The following is a 20,567-nucleotide window of genomic DNA, read 5'->3' on the forward strand; positions in this document are numbered from 1 at the left end:
GTGCTACTGCCCGACAGGGAGTATGATTCCTGCTGCAGAGCATCACAGCCATGGCATGTGTACACCCTGGCCCCTGCCTTTGCAGCCTAAAGTGTTACTAAACCCGCAACAGTAAGATCAGATGGAATATACAGTAAATCATGCTTGTTATACTCACTGTGGAACCGAGTGGGTTAATCCTCTACTTTGTGTAAAAAGGCTGTTTGATCCTGTCTTCTCTGATACTCCCCTTCTTCCACTGTCCCCAATCCATCTTCTGATAGTACAGAGCATTGGGGGAACTCTGCACATGCTCAGTTTGGTGTGTATTGCTAGAGAGGTTTTTTTTTGTTTTTTGTTTTTAGGAAGGGTGCATGTGATCAGCACAGGGCCAATCAGCACTGTCCAGACAGAGGGGCAAGGGATTATGCAGCCTAATAGGACAGTCAAAGGAGAATGAAAATTCCTCCTACAAGCTTTAACCAGACACTGATATAAGTCACAAGACTGCTATATAATACTGATTAGAAAAGTATTTAGCAGTTTATATTTACTAAAATAATTGCATTTCCATGTTCTGTGTACTGTGGGAGACCAGATATAGTGAATGCAGGGTCCTGGGTTTAGTAACACTTTTAAGAGAGAGAGAGGTTGAGAACGGTCAACCACGTGCTTTGCCGCCCCCAAACCAGCCCTAAACCTGGCCCTGAGCCCAAGCCATCCTTTAGTTTGGCACAGAACATGTAAAGGTTGTATCCTCTGTCAGGTATTTATTGCTCTATAATACAGGTATGTCCCTGTAGAGGAGATTTCTTCTGTCTTCCTTTGTGATCATTGGAACAGGAAGTGATCATAAACTCCCCAATAGGGACACAGCAATAAATAGCAGACAGCATTAAAACTTCACTATACCTAGCACAGTAGGGAAGGGTTAGAACCTCTGTCACCTTTCCATTGCCGCCTTACATTACAAGAAATGGGAGAAAATCTCCCAAACAGAGACGCAGCTCCAATCAAAACCTGACAAAGGCTTTAACCCTTCCAACATTTGAAATTGTTCTTTAAGCAAGTGAACAGATCAATCAAAATCCATTTCTTGTTTATTTTACCTTTTGAAGAGCATGGTGCTGGTTGCTTGGCTGCATTAAGCTAACCGCTTGACAGTGAGCTAATGCTTACACAATGGATAATGCTCCAATACTTCCATAACTACTGCCTAAGCCCACAGCTATGTCTATGGGTGTGGTGGTGTGCAAACATTTACAGAGACATTCTCATTAAGCTCTAAATGTCATCCATTCTCTGCACATAATACTTTGTGTACCCATATTTATTCATTTATCCAGAGGAGACAAGATGATTCAAATAAATGTATGGCAGAGGAACAACTGGCACAAAATGACTTTCACAATGCTTACCTCTCATTGTAATAGTCATGTATAGACACTTTCAGGGGAGGACTGGGCCAGGGGGGCAACTGCCCCCTGAGCCACACTGATGCCCCATAAAAAGACTGCACTGCTTCTGCCACAGACATGCCTAAATGATTCCTGGTGAAGAGAAGTAAAAAGTCCCTGCTACTGACCTACTGAGTGCGGGATGAAGACCAGGACGTTTTTCCTGTTTTGTTTTCTCTGTAGTGGGGTCCAGTGCATTTTTGATGCATTTTTTTATGATTTTTACCGCGTTCCATTACAGTTCAGTGCTGTAAAAAAAGCAGCATTTTTCTTTCTGGAACTGAAAAGCACAGGAACGCACTGCATTGGTGTGAACTATGCTATTCAAACCCATATAAGCTACTTTCCATGCTTTCTTAAAGCAGAAAAAAAAGCACCTCACTACATGTAGGTGTAAACGAGCCCTAGAGCTCCTTTCACGTATGCACATCTCCAAAGTTACACGACTTTCATGCTTTGATGCGACTTTTGGTGTGATTTTGATTCGACTTGACATTCTCTGGATCAAAGTCACATCAAAAGTCTCACCAAAGTAGTGCAGTCACCTTTTCATAGCCACTGTGACTTTAACCACTTGCCGACTGCCACACGACTATTTACGTCGGCAGTCAGCCCCTCACAGGCAGAGCGACGTAGGGCTACGATGCTAGCCTGTGAGGGTCTGGGGAGCGAGGCACGCTCCCGCGCGGTTATGGACCCCCCTGCGCGTGTGACCGGCGGACCCGATGTCCGCCGGTCACTCGCGATCGTCCGTTAGAGCGGGAGAAAGGCAGGCGGCTAATGTAAACAAGCCGCCTGTCATTCTCCCCTGTGTATGAATGGTGATCATACGGTTCTACTATGTAGAACCGTTGATCACTGTTCCTACACCTCAAGCCACAGCCAATCACAGTTAGAATCACGCCCCTAGGGACACACATAACCCCACCCTCTCAAAAAAAAAGTTAACCCCTTCACTGCCAGTGTCATTTTACAGTAACAGTGCATATGTATAGCACTGATTACTGCAGTAATGTCACTGGTAACCCCAAAAGTGTCAAAAATGTCAGTCAAGGGTCCGATCTGTCCGCCGCAATGTCGCAGTCCCGCAAAAAAAATCGCAGATCGCCGCCATTGCGCGTTAAAAAAACAACAAAAATGACAAAAATCTTTCCCTTAGTTAGTAAACGCAATAACTTTTGCGCAAATCAATCAAAATACGCTTTTTGCGATTTTTTTTACCAAACATATGTAGCAGAAAATAAATTGGCCTAAAATGTTAAAAAATTTCGATTTTTACATTTTTTTTTTCTTTGGGAATTTCATATAAAAAATGTGAAAAATATTGTAATTTTTGCAAAATTGTCGCTCTTTTTTTGTTTATAGCGCAAAAAGTAAAAATCGCACACAGGTGATCAAATACCACCAAAAGAAAGCTCTGTTTGTGGGAAAAAAAGGATGTCAAATTTGTTTGGGTACAGCGTCGCACGACTCGCACAATTGTCCGTTAAAGTCACACAGTGCCGAATCGCAAAATAGGCCCTGGTCAGGAAGGGGGTAAAATCTTCCGGGGCTTAAGTGGTTAAGAATGGGTGCCGTTGAAAAGAATGGTGTGTGATTTGTCATGTGACTTTGATGTCCAAGGTCGCATGACAAATCGCACAAGTGTGAAGGGACGCTAAAGATGATTTTAGTCATGTGGCCAGCCAAATCCTTTCCTTCCAATCTTTATGATGACATACACCAATCTGTTGCACATTAACGAGAGACAGATGTCTACAGAGAATTTAGGACATTCTTTAGGAATTCCTTTAACAGTCTGAATTGAAAGAAGTAATGTATTTACAGCCTGCATTTCCCTTATTGTATTATTGTTTATTTTTCTCATTTTTTTTACACCTGGCATACTAAAGTTGTTCTATCCTGACATAGGAAGGATGACCGCCGGCTCCATCTGTGTACCCCAGATTATACCGCTTCGTGTTCCTATTCCTGGAAAAGGAAAATATGAAGTAGACACCAACACACCAATTGAAATCAAGTCAGGTATGGTAAAGAAAAGGCATCCATCTTTATTTTCACATTAAAAAAACGATCATTGTTGCTTAAAGTATAAGTTTTAGTTTTAACCAGTTCTGGACCGGAAGATTTTCCCCCTTAAAGCGGAGTTCCAGCCATTTGACCTGTCCAATGGTCCAGCGATGCGGCCGCCCGAAGCCTCGATCCTCTCCCTCGGCGCCAGCATTCCTGCTGTGGGCACCCGGCTGTGACAGTTTGCGGCTTCACAGCCGGGTACCCACTGCGCATGCGCGAGTCGCGCTGCGTGCCGTGATTGGCCGGCAATCTTCTGGGACCTCTAACATGTCCCAGAAGATTGCAGGGAGGGAGGGGGAGAGGAGAACTTCCGCTCAGGGCGCCGCGGCGCTCCGAGCGGAAGTGGGAGCGGGTACCTGTCACAACTAGGTACCCGCTCCCCCCCAAAAAAAATGACATGCCAAATGTGGCATGTCAGGGGGGTAGGACCACCTAAAGCGGAAGTTCCACTTTTGGGTGGAACTCCGCTTTAATGTCCAGGCCATTTTTTGCGATTCGGCACTGCGTTACTTTAACGGCCAATTGCGCGGTCGTGCGATGCTGTACCCAAATAAAAAAATTTTCCCCACAAATAAAGCTTTCTTTTGGTGGTATTTGATCACCTGTGCGATTTTTTTTTTATTTTTTGTGATATAAACAAAAAAATAGCGGCAATTCTGAAAAAAGAACAATATTTTTCACTTTCTGCTATATACTGTATTTTCTGGCGTTTAAGACTACTTTTGAACCTCAAAAAAATCCCCCAAAAATGGGGGGTCGTCTTATACGCTGAGTATAATATCTCCAAGGTAACCTAAGTATAAGTATTACCAGTAGATGTAATCTCTCAAGACGCTGGCTGTGCGGGAATCCTGTACCGGTATACCGTATGTACTGTAGCTTCGGTTACATACAGTGTACCGCACTGAGCCAATCAGGGAGAGCGATGTATTCTATTATTGAATGCAAAGCCTGCTCGGATTGGCGGAGTAACATCAGCCCGCCTCTCTGACTCTGCCAATCCGAGCAGGCTTTGCACTCAATAATAGAATACATCGCTCACTGTGATTGGCTCAGGCAGAGGGATGGAGGTGGGAGAGATGGGATCAGGCAGAGGGATGGAGGTGGGAGAGATGGGATCAGGCAGAGGGATGGAGGTGGGAGAGATTGGATCAGGCGGTGGGCGGGATGAGATCAGGCAGAGGGATGGAGGTGAGAGAGATGGGATCAGGCAGAGGGATGGCGGTGGGAGAGATGGGATCAGGCAGAGGGATGGCAGTGGGAGAGATGGGATCAGGCAGAGGGATGGTGGTGGGAGAGATGGGATCAGGCAAAGGGATGGCGGTGGGATGAGGGCATGAGGCAGAGAGGGATGGCAGTGGGAGGGATGATCATGGGATGAGGCAGAGCAGAGGGGGATGGCGGTGGAAAGGCTGGATGGATGGATGGTCATGGGATGAGGCAGAGCAGAGGGGGGCGGCGGTGGAAAGGCTGGATGGATGGTCATGGGATGAGGCAGAGCAGAGGGGGATGGCGGTGGAAAGGCTGGATGGTTGGATGATCATGGGATGAGGCAGAGCAGAGGGGGATGGCGGTGGAAAGGCTGGATGGATGGATGGTCATGGGATGAGGCAGAGCAGAGGGGGATGGCGGTGGAAAGGCTGGATGGATGGATGGTCATGGGATGAGGCAGAGCAGAGGGGGATGGCGGTGGAAAGGCTGGATGGATGGATGGTCATGGGATGAGGCAGAGCAGAGGGGGATGGCGGTGGAAAGGCTGGATGGATGGATGGTCATGGGATGAGGCAGAGCAGAGGGGGATGGCGGTGGAAAGGCTGGATGGATGGATGGATGGATGGATGGATGGATGGTCATGGGATGAGGCAGAGCAGAGGGGGATGGCGGTGGAAAGGCTGGATGGATTTTTTTTTTTTCAAACTTTATTGCTCGTTTTGTAATCTTTTTTTTTTTTTTTTTATCTTTTTTTTTTTTTTTTCTTTTTTTAGGGGGGGCGGCGCCCTGGTGCCCCCTATGCACCGGCCGCCACTGTAAATGAAATAAATTAAAATCCCATTTACGTCCAACAAATCCATCAAAACAATCAAAACAGTGTCCAATATGATGTTATTTGACTTCCATTTACAGATTCCCCAGATGTCTCCATATTCTATACACTGGATGGAAGTAAGCCGGATTTACTTAAAAAGGTTGGCTACACAGAAAACACCACTTTAAAATATCGAGGTCCATTTACATTGCCAGATGGTAAAATCACTGTTAAGGCCGTGGCTGTGAGTAGGTAAGTGAGCAATGTGTATGATAATTGTTATAATAAAGACTAAGGCCTAGTTCACACCTGTGCATTTTTTTAGTGTGTTTTCAGTTTTGCATAAACATATTACAGTCCATTTATCATGGCTTCCTATGAGTCACATACACATCTGTGCATTTTATGGGAAGGCCCAGGGACCAGCATGTTGGGTTTTTGGTTCCATAGACTTCAATGGATCAAAAACATGTATTAAAGCGGTTGTACACCCAAAAAAAAAAAAAAAAAAAACCTGCAAGACAAAGGCATAATGAGCTAGTATGCATCGCATACTAGCTCATTATGTATTACTTACCTTAGAATGAAGCCCCAGCACGGACCCCCGGACATCGCTGCGGGTGCTGCCATGATTCCTTTGGCGTCTCTTTCCGGGTTCGGCTGCTCCGGCGCTGTGATTGTCTGGAGCCGCGATGACGTCACTTCCGCGCATGCGCGCGGGAGTGATTTTCCGGCAAGCTCCCGGCAAGCAAAACTGAAGGTCCCCACGGACCTTCAGAGCGCATGCGCCGCTCGCGTCAGTGGCTGCATGCACTGCAAATATCTCCTAAACCGTGCCGGTTTAGGAGATATTAATTGTACCTACAGGTAAGCCTTATTATAAGCTTACCTGTAGGTAAAAGTGTCAAAAAGCGGTATACTACCGCTTTAAAAAAGCAAAATGCACCTGGAATATGCATCAACTGCAACCTGCATAGGTGTGAACCAGGCCTTATAGGATGACTATTGCTTGGTCCCGTACTGATTCTGTAGGTTCAGTCTGTAGCTGCCACTTATCTAAGGTTTAGGTTCTCCTTGGAGCCAACACTAAATTCACTTTGTACATGCATGTTTATAGGGCACATCATAGGTGTGCGCAGCTGATGACATTAGGGTGTGCACCCCAAAGCTCAAACACACATGGGCCAGTCAAGTTCCTCCACCCCAAACTCGCTCATACATGTCATTATGGACCTTGCTTTGTGCTTTGGTCCAAATCATTTGGTGTAGGGAGGAATATGGTGTGGGGATGTTTTTCAGGGGTTGGCCTTGGCCCTTTAGTTCCAGTAAAGAGAACTCTTAAGGAGTCAGCATACCAAGACATTTTGGACTATTTAATGCTCCCAATTTTGTTGGAACAGTTTGGAGATGGCCCCTCCTGTTCCAACATGACTGCGCACCAGTGCACAAAGCAAGGTCCATAAAGACATGGATGAGCGAGTTTGGGGTGGGGGAGCTTGACTGACCTGACCTCCACCCAATAGAACACCTTTGGGATGAATTTGAGCGGAGACTGTCTGCTCTGTGCCTTCTCTCCGACATCAGTGCCTGACCTCACAAATGAGCTTCTGGAAGAATGGTCAAACATTCCCATAGACACTCCTAAACCTTGTGGACGGCCTTCCCAGAAGAGTTGAAGCTGTTATAGCTGCAAAGGGTGGGCCAACTCAATATTGAACCCTGGGGACTAAGACTGGACTGGCAATAAAGTTCATGTGCGTGTTAGCCTATGTTCACATTGGCCCGATTTGACATGCGATTTAACATGTCAAATCGCATTTCAAATCAGAGGCGATTGCCAGCAATGGCACTGTCCGAATCTGATTCCCAAAAGTAGTTTCTGGGGGGGGGGGGGGGGGGTTGGGGCAATTTCCATAGATATCTGTGCAGGAACCCGCACGGATGTCTGTGAAATCGACCCCGAAGTCAGACTGAAATGCCGGCTTGAAATCGTTAGAATTGAGCTGAACGCACGATTTCAAAACTGCCCCAGTGTGAAGCTGTCACACTTTGAATGACAGTTGCCCGGTCCTGGAACACTGTACCCATATGACATTTTTATCATTTTTTTTTAACACAAATAGAGCTTTCTTTTGGTGGTATTTAATTACCGCTGGTTTTTTAGTTTTTTTTTTGCTAAACAAACAAAAATAAAAATTTGGAAAAAAACAATTTTTTATAGTTTGTTTTAACATTTTTTACACAGGTCATTTTTTTCCTTCATTGATGTGCGCTAATGAGGCTGCACTAATGGGCACTGAGGAGGCGGCACTTATAGGAGGCACTAAGGGGCACTGATAAGCCGCACTGGTGGGAACTGATGAGGAGGCACTGATAGGCAGGACTGATGGGCACTGATAGGCAGCACTGATGAGCACTGATAAGCGGCACTGATAGGTGGCACTGGTGGGAACTGATGAGGAGGCACTGTTAGGCAGGACTGATGGGCACTGCTGGGGGCACTGATGGGCACTGATAAGCGGCACTGATAGGTGGCACTGGTGGGAACTGATGAGGAGGCACTGTTAGGCAGAACTGATGGGCACTGATAGGCAGCACTGATGAGCACTGATAGGCAGCACCGATGGGAACTCATTGGCAGCACTGATGGATGGCAATGATGAGCATTGATTGCCTGCGCTGATTGGCAGCCCTGGTGGGACTGCACTGGTATACAGGACCCCAATAATCAGTGCCCTGATTATCAGTATGGATGTCCCTTTAACACAAGCCCATTATTGGCTCTCTTCTCCCCTCTTCATGATGTCAGCATGAGGAAAGAAAAGCAGATACCCGACTTGTGTTTACATCCTGTGATCAGCTGTCATTGGGCACAGCTGATCATGTGGTAAAAGGCTGCTATGATTGGCCCTTTACCCTGATCTGTGGCCAGCTGAGTCTGAAGGACTTGGTGATCACAGAGCATGCCGCCCGTATGCTTCAGGGGACATGCGAGCAGTGCTATCAAGGGTGGACATCCATGGACAACCTCCTGGCAAACTATGCCCACGCTGTAGCCGTCTTTTGGCTATAGCGCGGGCAGGAAGTGGTTAAATATACACACACACAAACACACACACACACTGTTATAAATGAACAAAGTTTTAAGCCCCGTACACACGCGTCGAAAATTGGCAGGCAATTTTCGTCCAACGTCCGATCTGCCGATTTTCGGCTTGTTAGTATGATGCTTCCGACAACCAACTCCGACTTTTCGGCCAAAAAAAATCTGGTGTGCAGGCTATAAAATTTTTGTCCGCCGTCAAAACATGGCCGATTTTCGTGCAGTCAGTACAGATTTCGACAGGGAAAAATCTGATGAGCAAGACTGGGCATGCTCAGAGAAGAAAGAACACATACAAAGCAAACCAACACATGACATCACTTCTGAAGTAGAATTTTGTTGGGCGAGAAAATTCGTGTGCAGTCTAGGCACATTCCAACCAACAAAACACCACTCTGGACAAAAGATGGAAGACCGGTCGGCCGATAATCGTTGCGTGTGTACGGGGCTTTAAAATGTATTAAAACATGGAGGACAGTGTCAGTAGGGCAGGGATTGGTATTTTTTTATTATTATTTTTTACAATTTTATTTTTTTATTATTTTTTACAATTTTTTAGGAGCCCCTTTGGGGGGCTTTGGTCAAATATCAGCAGGGGGAATCTGCACCACCCAGGGTGATTAGGGTGTGCCCAGGCCAGTGTTAATTTTGGCAGCAAATTTCAATTTAGTTTTAGTCTTAGTCTTAGGACTAAAATGGCATTTTAGTTTTAGACCCATTTTAGTCTTCTGCAAGTGTTTTAGTTTTAGTCGTATTTAGTCGACTAAAACTCCAGTACATTTTAGTCGACTAAAACGTCCTACATTTTAGTCGACTAAAACGTCCTACATTTTAGTCGACTAAAACGTCCTACATTTTAGTCGACTATAACTCATTTTAGTCATCTATAATCGAATGGGTGTAGTTCAATTGTAATTTGTAATGCATTATTTAAGCATTTCTCTACAATTTCCAAACTCATTATATACTACTGCTGGTCCTGGAGTGAAAAATCTAATATGTTATATTTATCGTATTAAGCTTTGAGCATGCACCAGTGTTAATTTTGGCAGCAAATTTCGATTTAGTTTTAGTTATAGTCTTTTGACTAAAATGCCATTTTAGTTTTAGTCGTATTTTAGTCATCTGAATTGTTTTAGTTTTAGTCATATTTTAGTCGACTAAAATTGTGTTAATTTAGTCAACGAAAACGTTTTAGTCTACGAAATTAACACTGGCCCAGGCACACCCGACACACCCCCTGCGCACACCTATGGGGCACATTAAAGTATAACTCCAGCCAAAACATCCAGTTGGTTTCTTTATGCAACTCTGGTTTTCCTTCCTCTATTTTTCACACCTCAGTTACTGTCTTATGTTTTCAAGGCAGCCAGAAGGAGTTCTAAAGATTTAAACATGAAAATAAGCTTTATTGGTAAGACTGTATTCCTGGAAATTAGCCACGTACTGTGTCATAGTATAGCAAGTATTGGTTGTGACTGCTAGAAAAAGTAGCATTTGGTGTGACAAAATACAATACTACTGCGTGCTTGATGTTCCATATTTTATTACTGTAGTCCACACACAGATTTACGAAGGCTTTTTCTAGTGGTAATTTGAGTGTCAGGAAATGTAATTAAATCCCTGTATAAGTACTGGCTCAATAAACTAAGGAATATAGTGCAATGTCAGAGAAGTTCAACTATGACTCACCACAACATTGTAGTGTTTCAGTATGCAATAGATAGATCCACTGAGAGACAAAGGCTTAGTCTGCACTTGCAGTTGGGGGTGGTTAAAAATGTGTGGTTGGGACATGTTTTTACTGCCCCCAACCAGTCCCCCTTAAGCTGCAAATGCATGGAGTTTTGTGCGTATGCTGCGGGCACAATGCTTTGCATCGCAGTGCCCAAAAACTATCCCTGCTGTAGGGTTCGGTGGGCAGTCTTGCCTGTTGAATGCGACCTATTCAACTGAATGGGGGTGCCCTGCAACTGCGTGCAATGCACATGGTTTCTGCATAGAACCTGCTTATATAATGAGCAAATATGAGCGGCCACCTATGTCCATACAAAATGACAGTCTATAAACAGAAGCAAGTTACTTAACAGTCCAGTGTGCAGCAGTGTGTGTGTGCATATATATATATATACAGTGCCTTGCGAAAGTATTCGGCCCTCTTGAACTTTTCGACCTTTTGCCACATTTCAGGCTTCAAACATAAAGATATAAAAAATATATAACAAAACACAGGACAAACAAAGACAAAACAGACAAAAAGACAAAGACAGTTGGGACTTTAAATGAGGCGGTGCCTGCCCAGGGCTAGCCGCCTCCATCCCTGTTCATTGTATAAGGGGGGAAGGGAAATATGAAGGATAAAATGGGGGATAAAAAGGATATTGCAGGGGATCGGCACGTTGGTAGAATGTATATAATGTGGTATAAATTATATATAAAATAAAAGTACATGACATAGCATCAATGTAAAATAGTTTATAGAAAAGCCGATGCCCTATATAGGTATTAATGAGGTAAAACGGGAAAGGGGGGGACAAAGGCGGGACTTTAAATGAGGTGTGCGGAGTCGGTGGTCACAATAAAGAATGCAATTTTATAAAGATAAAGGTTTTAATGTATATCATGAGGAAATAGCATATATGGCATAAACACATTGATACAGGTGACATCAACAATACATGTGTGAAATGGCACAATCCCAATGTAATAAAAGGCATCGTAGATACCAAATAATAACTCAAGAAATACACAATGAGAAAAATAGATCATTGATAAAAACATTAAAACAGGTAACATGTTAATATTGGTAAGGAGTGCATCCATATTAGACTCGACGCGTTTCATGGATACATTCCACTCGTCAGGAGCCAAGTGCACCCCAAATCATAATTTCAAGGGAAGGTCATTTCATACAAGATGTTGTAGATGGATGCTCCCAAGGGGTCAGAGAAGTCTGTTCCGGGAGCTGTAGGAGCCCAGACTGAGGACAAAGGCACACCACACAGGCATTCTACGATGTCATGAAGGTGACAAAAGTGTTTGGGAGATGATATCAAGATGTTGATCTCCAAGGATATCTATGGGTAAGGATGTTCGATTAATATAAAGAAAATTTTTTTTTCTCACTGTGACTACAGTGACGGGTAGGGAGTAATCAAGTTGATATAAAGGGTAAATCTAGAGGTAAGTATAAATACCTAGATTAATTAAATTCAATTAATCGAGGGAGATAAGCTGGATCATCTGAAAAACTTCAGGAATGCTGAAAAAGGAGAAAACTAATTGGTAAAAATATATAAAAAATATATGAGAGTGTATATATGTATATTGGAGAATATACGTAAAAGGCCACACCCAGCATTGACATTGAGTGAATAATGGTGACTGAATAAAGTGAGGTGCGAATTGTGAAAGCAAAAGTGAAAGGGTGAATAAAGGTGAAAAATAAGGGGGGGAAAAAAGGGGGGGGGAGGTGCTTCAGTGTTGGGTAACAGTCAAAAGAAAAATAGGAAAGCCATGGGAGTGAAAATTAAGGAATAGGGTGCAAAAGTGTCCAAACCACCAAGGGCAGTGATAGAGAATGTGAAAGGGTAAAGGTGCTCAGAGCAGCATCAAGGGGCAAATGAGGTGACAACAGGGAATGCCAGGAGGAATACCTAACGTCCGCAGCGATGGGGCTCCTAGCGTCACGTCCGCGCTCAAAAGTGGAGGAGGCGCTGTCATGTCCAGGATCAAAGCGCCGTCCCGGATCCGGACAAACGCCACCTCCCTAAGTATGAGCGCGAGAGTGGAATCACATGGCGGCGCGAGGACGCTGTCAATAGACGTCACACGCACAGCATGGATGACGTGGCGCCGAGGCGCGACGGGAAGCCGCCCATACCCCCGCGTCCAATCAACGGATGGGCAGAAGGGGGGAGAAGGGAGGCCGCCGAAGCGCCTCGCAGCTCCCGGAAGTAAACGACAGACCATGGGATATATACAACCTAGTAATAGCAATCTATAGAATACAAACAAGTTACTACCCATGACAAAAGGGACATACTCGAAATAAATATGTATAAATGGATATTGCCAAGATAGTAGCAAGCCCAAAACAAAAGGGGGGAAGGGGGCCTGCATATGGACCAACCGTGAACCAACCGCACACCTCCATCCCTATGCATATTCAAAAAATATATAACAAAACACAGGACAAACAAAGACAAAACAGACAAAAAGACAAAGACAGTTGGGACTTTAAATGAGGCGGTGCCTGCCCAGGGCTAGCCGCCTCCATCCCTGTTCATTGTATAAGGGGGGAAGGGAAATATGAAGGATAAAATGGGGGATAAAAAGGATATTGCAGGGGATCGGCACGTTGGTAGAATGTATATAATGTGGTATAAATTATATATAAAATAAAAGTACATGACATAGCATCAATGTAAAATAGTTTATAGAAAAGCCGATGCCCTATATAGGTATTAATGAGGTAAAACGGGAAAGGGGGGGACAAAGGCGGGACTTTAAATGAGGTGTGCGGAGTCGGTGGTCACAATAAAGAATGCAATTTTATAAAGATAAAGGTTTTAATGTATATCATGAGGAAATAGCATATATGGCATAAACACATTGATACAGGTGACATCAACAATACATGTGTGAAATGGCACAATCCCAATGTAATAAAAGGCATCGTAGATACCAAATAATAACTCAAGAAATACACAATGAGAAAAATAGATCATTGATAAAAACATTAAAACAGGTAACATGTTAATATTGGTAAGGAGTGCATCCATATTAGACTCGACGCGTTTCGTGGATACATTCCACTCGTCAGGAGCCAAGTGCACCCCAAATCATAATTTCAAGGGAAGGTCATTTCATACAAGATGTTGTAGATGGATGCTCCCAAGGGGTCAGAGAAGTCTGTTCCGGGAGCTGTAGGAGCCCAGACTGGGGACAAAGGCACACCACACAGGCATTCTACGATGTCATGAAGGTGACAAAAGTGTTTGGGAGATGATATCAAGATGTTGATCTCCAAGGATATCTATGGGTAAGGATGTTCGATTAATATAAAGAAAATTTTTCTCACTGTGACTACAGTGACGGGTAGGGAGTAATCAAGTTGATATAAAGGGTAAATCTAGAGGTAAGTATAAATACCTAGATGAATTAAATTCAATTAATCGAGGGAGATAAGCTGGATCATCTGAAAAACTTCAGGAATGCTGAAAAAGGAGAAAACTAATTGGTAAAAATATATAAAAAATATATGAGAGTGTATATATGTATATTGGAGAATATACGTAAAAGGCCACACCCAGCATTGACATTGAGTGAATAATGGTGACTGAATAAAGTGAGGTGCGAATTGTGAAAGCAAAAGTGAAAGGGTGAATAAAGGTGAAAAATAAGGGGGGGAAAAAAGGGGGGGGGAGGTGCTTCAGTGTTGGGTAACAGTCAAAAGAAAAATAGGAAAGCCATGGGAGTGAAAATTAAGGAATAGGGTGCAAAAGTGTCCAAACCACCAAGGGCAGTGATAGAGAATGTGAAAGGGTAAAGGTGCTCAGAGCAGCATCAAGGGGCAAATGAGGTGACAACAGGGAATGCCAGGAGGAATACCTAACGTCCGCAGCGATGGGGCTCCTAGCGTCACGTCCGCGCTCAAAAGTGGAGGAGGCGCTGTCATGTCCAGGATCAAAGCGCCGTCCCGGATCCGGACAAACGCCACCTCCCTAAGTATGAGCGCGAGAGTGGAATCACATGGCGGCGCGAGGACGCTGTCAATAGACGTCACACGCACAGCATGGATGACGTGGCGCCGAGGCGCGACGGGAAGCCGCCCATACCCCCGCGTCCAATCAACGGATGGGCAGAAGGGGGGAGAAGGGAGGCCGCCGAAGCGCCTCGCAGCTCCCGGAAGTAAACGACAGACCATGGGATATATACAACCTAGTAATAGCAATCTATAGAATACAAACAAGTTACTACCCATGACAAAAGGGACATACTCGAAATAAATATGTATAAATGGATATTGCCAAGATAGTAGCAAGCCCAAAACAAAAGGGGGGAAGGGGGCCTGCATATGGACCAACCGTGAACCAACCGCACACCTCCATCCCTATGCATATTCAAAAAATATATAACAAAACACAGGACAAACAAAGACAAAACAGACAAAAAGACAAAGACAGTTGGGACTTTAAATGAGGCGGTGCCTGCCCAGGGCTAGCCGCCTCCATCCCTGTTCATTGTATAAGGGGGGAAGGGAAATATGAAGGATAAAATGGGGGATAAAAAGGATATTGCAGGGGATCGGCACGTTGGTAGAATGTATATAATGTGGTATAAATTATATATAAAATAAAAGTACATGACATAGCATCAATGTAAAATAGTTTATAGAAAAGCCGATGCCCTATATAGGTATTAATGAGGTAAAACGGGAAAGGGGGGGACAAAGGCGGGACTTTAAATGAGGTGTGCGGAGTCGGTGGTCACAATAAAGAATGCAATTTTATAAAGATAAAGGTTTTAATGTATATCATGAGGAAATAGCATATATGGCATAAACACATTGATACAGGTGACATCAACAATACATGTGTGAAATGGCACAATCCCAATGTAATAAAAGGCATCGTAGATACCAAATAATAACTCAAGAAATACACAATGAGAAAAATAGATCATTGATAAAAACATTAAAACAGGTAACATGTTAATATTGGTAAGGAGTGCATCCATATTAGACTCGACGCGTTTCGTGGATACATTCCACTCGTCAGGAGCCAAGTGCACCCCAAATCATAATTTCAAGGGAAGGTCATTTCATACAAGATGTTGTAGATGGATGCTCCCAAGGGGTCAGAGAAGTCTGTTCCGGGAGCTGTAGGAGCCCAGACTGGGGACAAAGGCACACCACACAGGCATTCTACGATGTCATGAAGGTGACAAAAGTGTTTGGGAGATGATATCAAGATGTTGATCTCCAAGGATATCTATGGGTAAGGATGTTCGATTAATATAAAGAAAATTTTTCTCACTGTGACTACAGTGACGGGTAGGGAGTAATCAAGTTGATATAAAGGGTAAATCTAGAGGTAAGTATAAATACCTAGATGAATTAAATTCAATTAATCGAGGGAGATAAGCTGGATCATCTGAAAAACTTCAGGAATGCTGAAAAAGGAGAAAACTAATTGGTAAAAATATATAAAAAATATATGAGAGTGTATATATGTAAATTGGAGAATATACGTAAAAGGCCACACCCAGCATAGACCTTTGTCCCCCCCTTTCCCGTTTTACCTCATTAATACCTATATAGGGCATCGGCTTTTCTATAAACTATTTTACATTGATGCTATGTCATGTACTTTTATTTTATATATAATTTATACCACATTATATACATTCTACCAACGTGCCGATCCCCTGCAATATCCTTTTTATCCCCCATTTTATCCTTCATATTTCCCTTCCCCCCTTATACAATGAACAGGGATGGAGGCGGCTAGCCCTGGGCAGGCACCGCCTCATTTAAAGTCCCAACTGTCTTTGTCTTTTTGTCTGTTTTGTCTTTGTTTGTCCTGTGTTTTGTTATATATTTTTTGAATATGCATAGGGATGGAGGTGTGCGGTTGGTTCACGGTTGGTCCATATGCAGGCCCCCTTCCCCCCTTTTGTTTTGGGCTTGCTACTATCTTGGCAATATCCATTTATACATATTTATTTCGAGTATGTCCCTTTTGTCATGGGTAGTAACTTGTTTGTATTCTATAGATTGCTATTACTAGGTTGTATATATCCCATGGTCTGTCGTTTACTTCCGGGAGCTGCGAGGCGCTTCGGCGGCCTCCCTTCTCCCCCCTTCTGCCCATCCGTTGATTGGACGCGGGGGTATGGGCGGCTTCCCGTCGCGCCTCGGCGCCACGTCATCCATGCTGTGCGTGTGACGTCTATTGACAGCGTCCTCGCGCCGCCATGTGATTCCACTCTCGCGCTCATACTTAGGGAGGTGGCGTTTGTCCGGATCCGGGACGGCGCTTTGATCCTGGACATGACAGCGCCTCCTCCACTTTTGAGCGCGGACGTGACGCTAGGAGCCCCATCGCTGCGGACGTTAGGTATTCCTCCTGGCATTCCCTGTTGTCACCTCATTTGCCCCTTGATGCTGCTCTGAGCACCTTTACCCTTTCACATTCTCTATCACTGCCCTTGGTGGTTTGGACACTTTTGCACCCTATTCCTTAATTTTCACTCCCATGGCTTTCCTATTTTTCTTTTGACTGTTACCCAACACTGAAGCACCTCCCCCCCCCTTTTTTCCCCCCCTTATTTTTCACCTTTATTCACCCTTTCACTTTTGCTTTCACAATTCGCACCTCACTTTATTCAGTCACCATTATTCACTCAATGTCAATGCTGGGTGTGGCCTTTTACGTATATTCTCCAATATACATATATACACTCTCATATATTTTTTATATATTTTTACCAATTAGTTTTCTCCTTTTTCAGCATTCCTGAAGTTTTTCAGATGATCCAGCTTATCTCCCTCGATTAATTGAATTTAATTCATCTAGGTATTTATACTTACCTCTAGATTTACCCTTTATATCAACTTGATTACTCCCTACCCGTCACTGTAGTCACAGTGAGAAAAATTTTCTTTATATTAATCGAACATCCTTACCCATAGATATCCTTGGAGATCAACATCTTGATATCATCTCCCAAACACTTTTGTCACCTTCATGACATCGTAGAATGCCTGTGTGGTGTGCCTTTGTCCCCAGTCTGGGCTCCTACAGCTCCCGGAACAGACTTCTCTGACCCCTTGGGAGCATCCATCTACAACATCTTGTATGAAATGACCTTCCCTTGAAATTATGATTTGGGGTGCACTTGGCTCCTGACGAGTGGAATGTATCCACGAAACGCGTCGAGTCTAATATGGATGCACTCCTTACCAATATTAACATGTTACCTGTTTTAATGTTTTTATCAATGATCTATTTTTCTCATTGTGTATTTCTTGAGTTATTATTTGGTATCTACGATGCCTTTTATTACATTGGGATTGTGCCATTTCACACATGTATTGTTGATGTCACCTGTATCAATGTGTTTATGCCATATATGCTATTTCCTCATGATATACATTAAAACCTTTATCTTTATAAAATTGCATTCTTTATTGTGACCACCGACTCCGCACACCTCATTTAAAGTCCCGCCTTTGTCCCCCCCTTTCCCGTTTTACCTCATTAATACCTATATAGGGCATCGGCTTTTCTATAAACTATTTTACATTGATGCTATGTCATGTACTTTTATTTTATATATAATTTATACCACATTATATACATTCTACCAACGTGCCGATCCCCTGCAATATCCTTTTTATCCCCCATTTTATCCTTCATATTTCCCTTCCCCCCTTATACAATGAACAGGGATGGAGGCGGCTAGCCCTGGGCAGGCACCGCCTCATTTAAAGTCCCAACTGTCTTTGTCTTTTTGTCTGTTTTGTCTTTGTTTGTCCTGTGTTTTGTTATATATTTTTTGAATATGCATAGGGATGGAGGTGTGCGGTTGGTTCACGGTTGGTCCATATGCAGGCCCCCTTCCCCCCTTTTGTTTTGGGCTTGCTACTATCTTGGCAATATCCATTTATACATATTTATTTCGAGTATGTCCCTTTTGTCATGGGTAGTAACTTGTTTGTATTCTATAGATTGCTATTACTAGGTTGTATATATCCCATGGTCTGTCGTTTACTTCCGGGAGCTGCGAGGCGCTTCGGCGGCCTCCCTTCTCCCCCCTTCTGCCCATCCGTTGATTGGACGCGGGGGTATGGGCGGCTTCCCGTCGCGCCTCGGCGCCACGTCATCCATGCTGTGCGTGTGACGTCTATTGACAGCGTCCTCGCGCCGCCATGTGATTCCACTCTCGCGCTCATACTTAGGGAGGTGGCGTTTGTCCGGATCCGGGACGGCGCTTTGATCCTGGACATGACAGCGCCTCCTCCACTTTTGAGCGCGGACGTGACGCTAGGAGCCCCATCGCTGCGGACGTTAGGTATTCCTCCTGGCATTCCCTGTTGTCACCTCATTTGCCCCTTGATGCTGCTCTGAGCACCTTTACCCTTTCACATTCTCTATCACTGCCCTTGGTGGTTTGGACACTTTTGCACCCTATTCCTTAATTTTCACTCCCATGGCTTTCCTATTTTTCTTTTGACTGTTACCCAACACTGAAGCACCTCCCCCCCCCCTTTTTCCCCCCCCTTATTTTTCACCTTTATTCACCCTTTCACTTTTGCTTTCACAATTCGCACCTCACTTTATTCAGTCACCATTATTCACTCAATGTCAATGCTGGGTGTGGCCTTTTACGTATATTCTCCAATATACATATATACACTCTCATATATTTTTTATATATTTTTACCAATTAGTTTTCTCCTTTTTCAGCATTCCTGAAGTTTTTCAGATGATCCAGCTTATCTCCCTCGATTAATTGAATTTAATTCATCTAGGTATTTATACTTACCTCTAGATTTACCCTTTATATCAACTTGATTACTCCCTACCCGTCACTGTAGTCACAGTGAAAAAAAATTTTCTTTATATTAATCGAACATCCTTACCCATAGATATCCTTGGAGATCAACATCTTGATATCATCTCCCAAACACTTTTGTCACCTTCATGACATCGTAGAATGCCTGTGTGGTGTGCCTTTGTCCCCAGTCTGGGCTCCTACAGCTCCCGGAACAGACTTCTCTGACCCCTTGGGAGCATCCATCTACAACATCTTGTATGAAATGACCTTCCCTTGAAATTATGATTTGGGGTGCACTTGGCTCCTGACGAGTGGAATGTATCCACGAAACGCGTCGAGTCTAATATGGATGCACTCCTTACCAATATTAACATGTTACCTGTTTTAATGTTTTTATCAATGATCTATTTTTCTCATTGTGTATTTCTTGAGTTATTATTTGGTATCTACGATGCCTTTTATTACATTGGGATTGTGCCATTTCACACATGTATTGTTGATGTCACCTGTATCAATGTGTTTATGCCATATATGCTATTTCCTCATGATATACATTAAAACCTTTATCTTTATAAAATTGCATTCTTTATTGTGACCACCGACTCCGCACACCTCATTTAAAGTCCCGCCTTTGTCCCCCCCTTTCCCGTTTTACCTCATTAATACCTATATAGGGCATCGGCTTTTCTATAAACTATTTTACATTGATGCTATGTCATGTACTTTTATTTTATATATAATTTATACCACATTATATACATTCTACCAACGTGCCGATCCCCTGCAATATCCTTTTTATCCCCCTTTTTATCCTTCATATTTCCCTTCCCCCCTTATACAATGAACAGGGATGGAGGCGGCTAGCCCTGGGCAGGCACCGCCTCATTTAAAGTCCCAACTGTCTTTGTCTTTTTGTCTGTTTTGTCTTTGTTTGTCCTGTGTTTTGTTATATATTTTTTGAATATGCATAGGGATGGAGGTGTGCGGTTGGTTCACGGTTGGTCCATATGCAGGCCCCCTTCCCCCCTTTTGTTTTGGGCTTGCTACTATCTTGGCAATATCCATTTATACATATTTATTTCGAGTATGTCCCTTTTGTCATGGGTAGTAACTTGTTTGTATTCTATAGATTGCTATTACTAGGTTGTATATATCCCATGGTCTGTCGTTTACTTCCGGGAGCTGCGAGGCGCTTCGGCGGCCTCCCTTCTCCCCCCTTCTGCCCATCCGTTGATTGGACGCGGGGGTATGGGCGGCTTCCCGTCGCGCCTCGGCGCCACGTCATCCATGCTGTGCGTGTGACGTCTATTGACAGCGTCCTCGCGCCGCCATGTGATTCCACTCTCGCGCTCATACTTAGGGA

At 43.8% G+C, this 20,567-nt stretch overlaps 1 protein-coding gene across 2 annotated transcripts in view; it reads left to right on the forward strand.

Annotated features, from left to right (window-relative positions):
* The window catches only part of DZANK1 (double zinc ribbon and ankyrin repeat domains 1), a 107,417-nt gene that overhangs the window by 13,590 nt on the left and 73,260 nt on the right, over positions 1-20,567 (forward strand). The window contains exons 2-3 of one of the 2 annotated variants that reach the window (XM_082252297.1): positions 3,348-3,461; positions 5,634-5,787. In XM_082252297.1, the coding sequence (XP_082108423.1) occupies positions 3,353-3,461; positions 5,634-5,787 (263 nt within the window). In that variant the 5' untranslated portion in view covers positions 3,348-3,352. The remainder of the gene's footprint in view (positions 1-3,347; positions 3,462-5,633; positions 5,788-20,567) is intronic. The other variant, XM_082252298.1, reaches the window with a different exon arrangement.

This window comes from Pelophylax lessonae, assembly GCF_965119305.1.
Source record: "Pelophylax lessonae genome assembly, chromosome: 3".
Taxonomy (NCBI): Eukaryota; Metazoa; Chordata; class Amphibia; order Anura; family Ranidae; genus Pelophylax; species Pelophylax lessonae.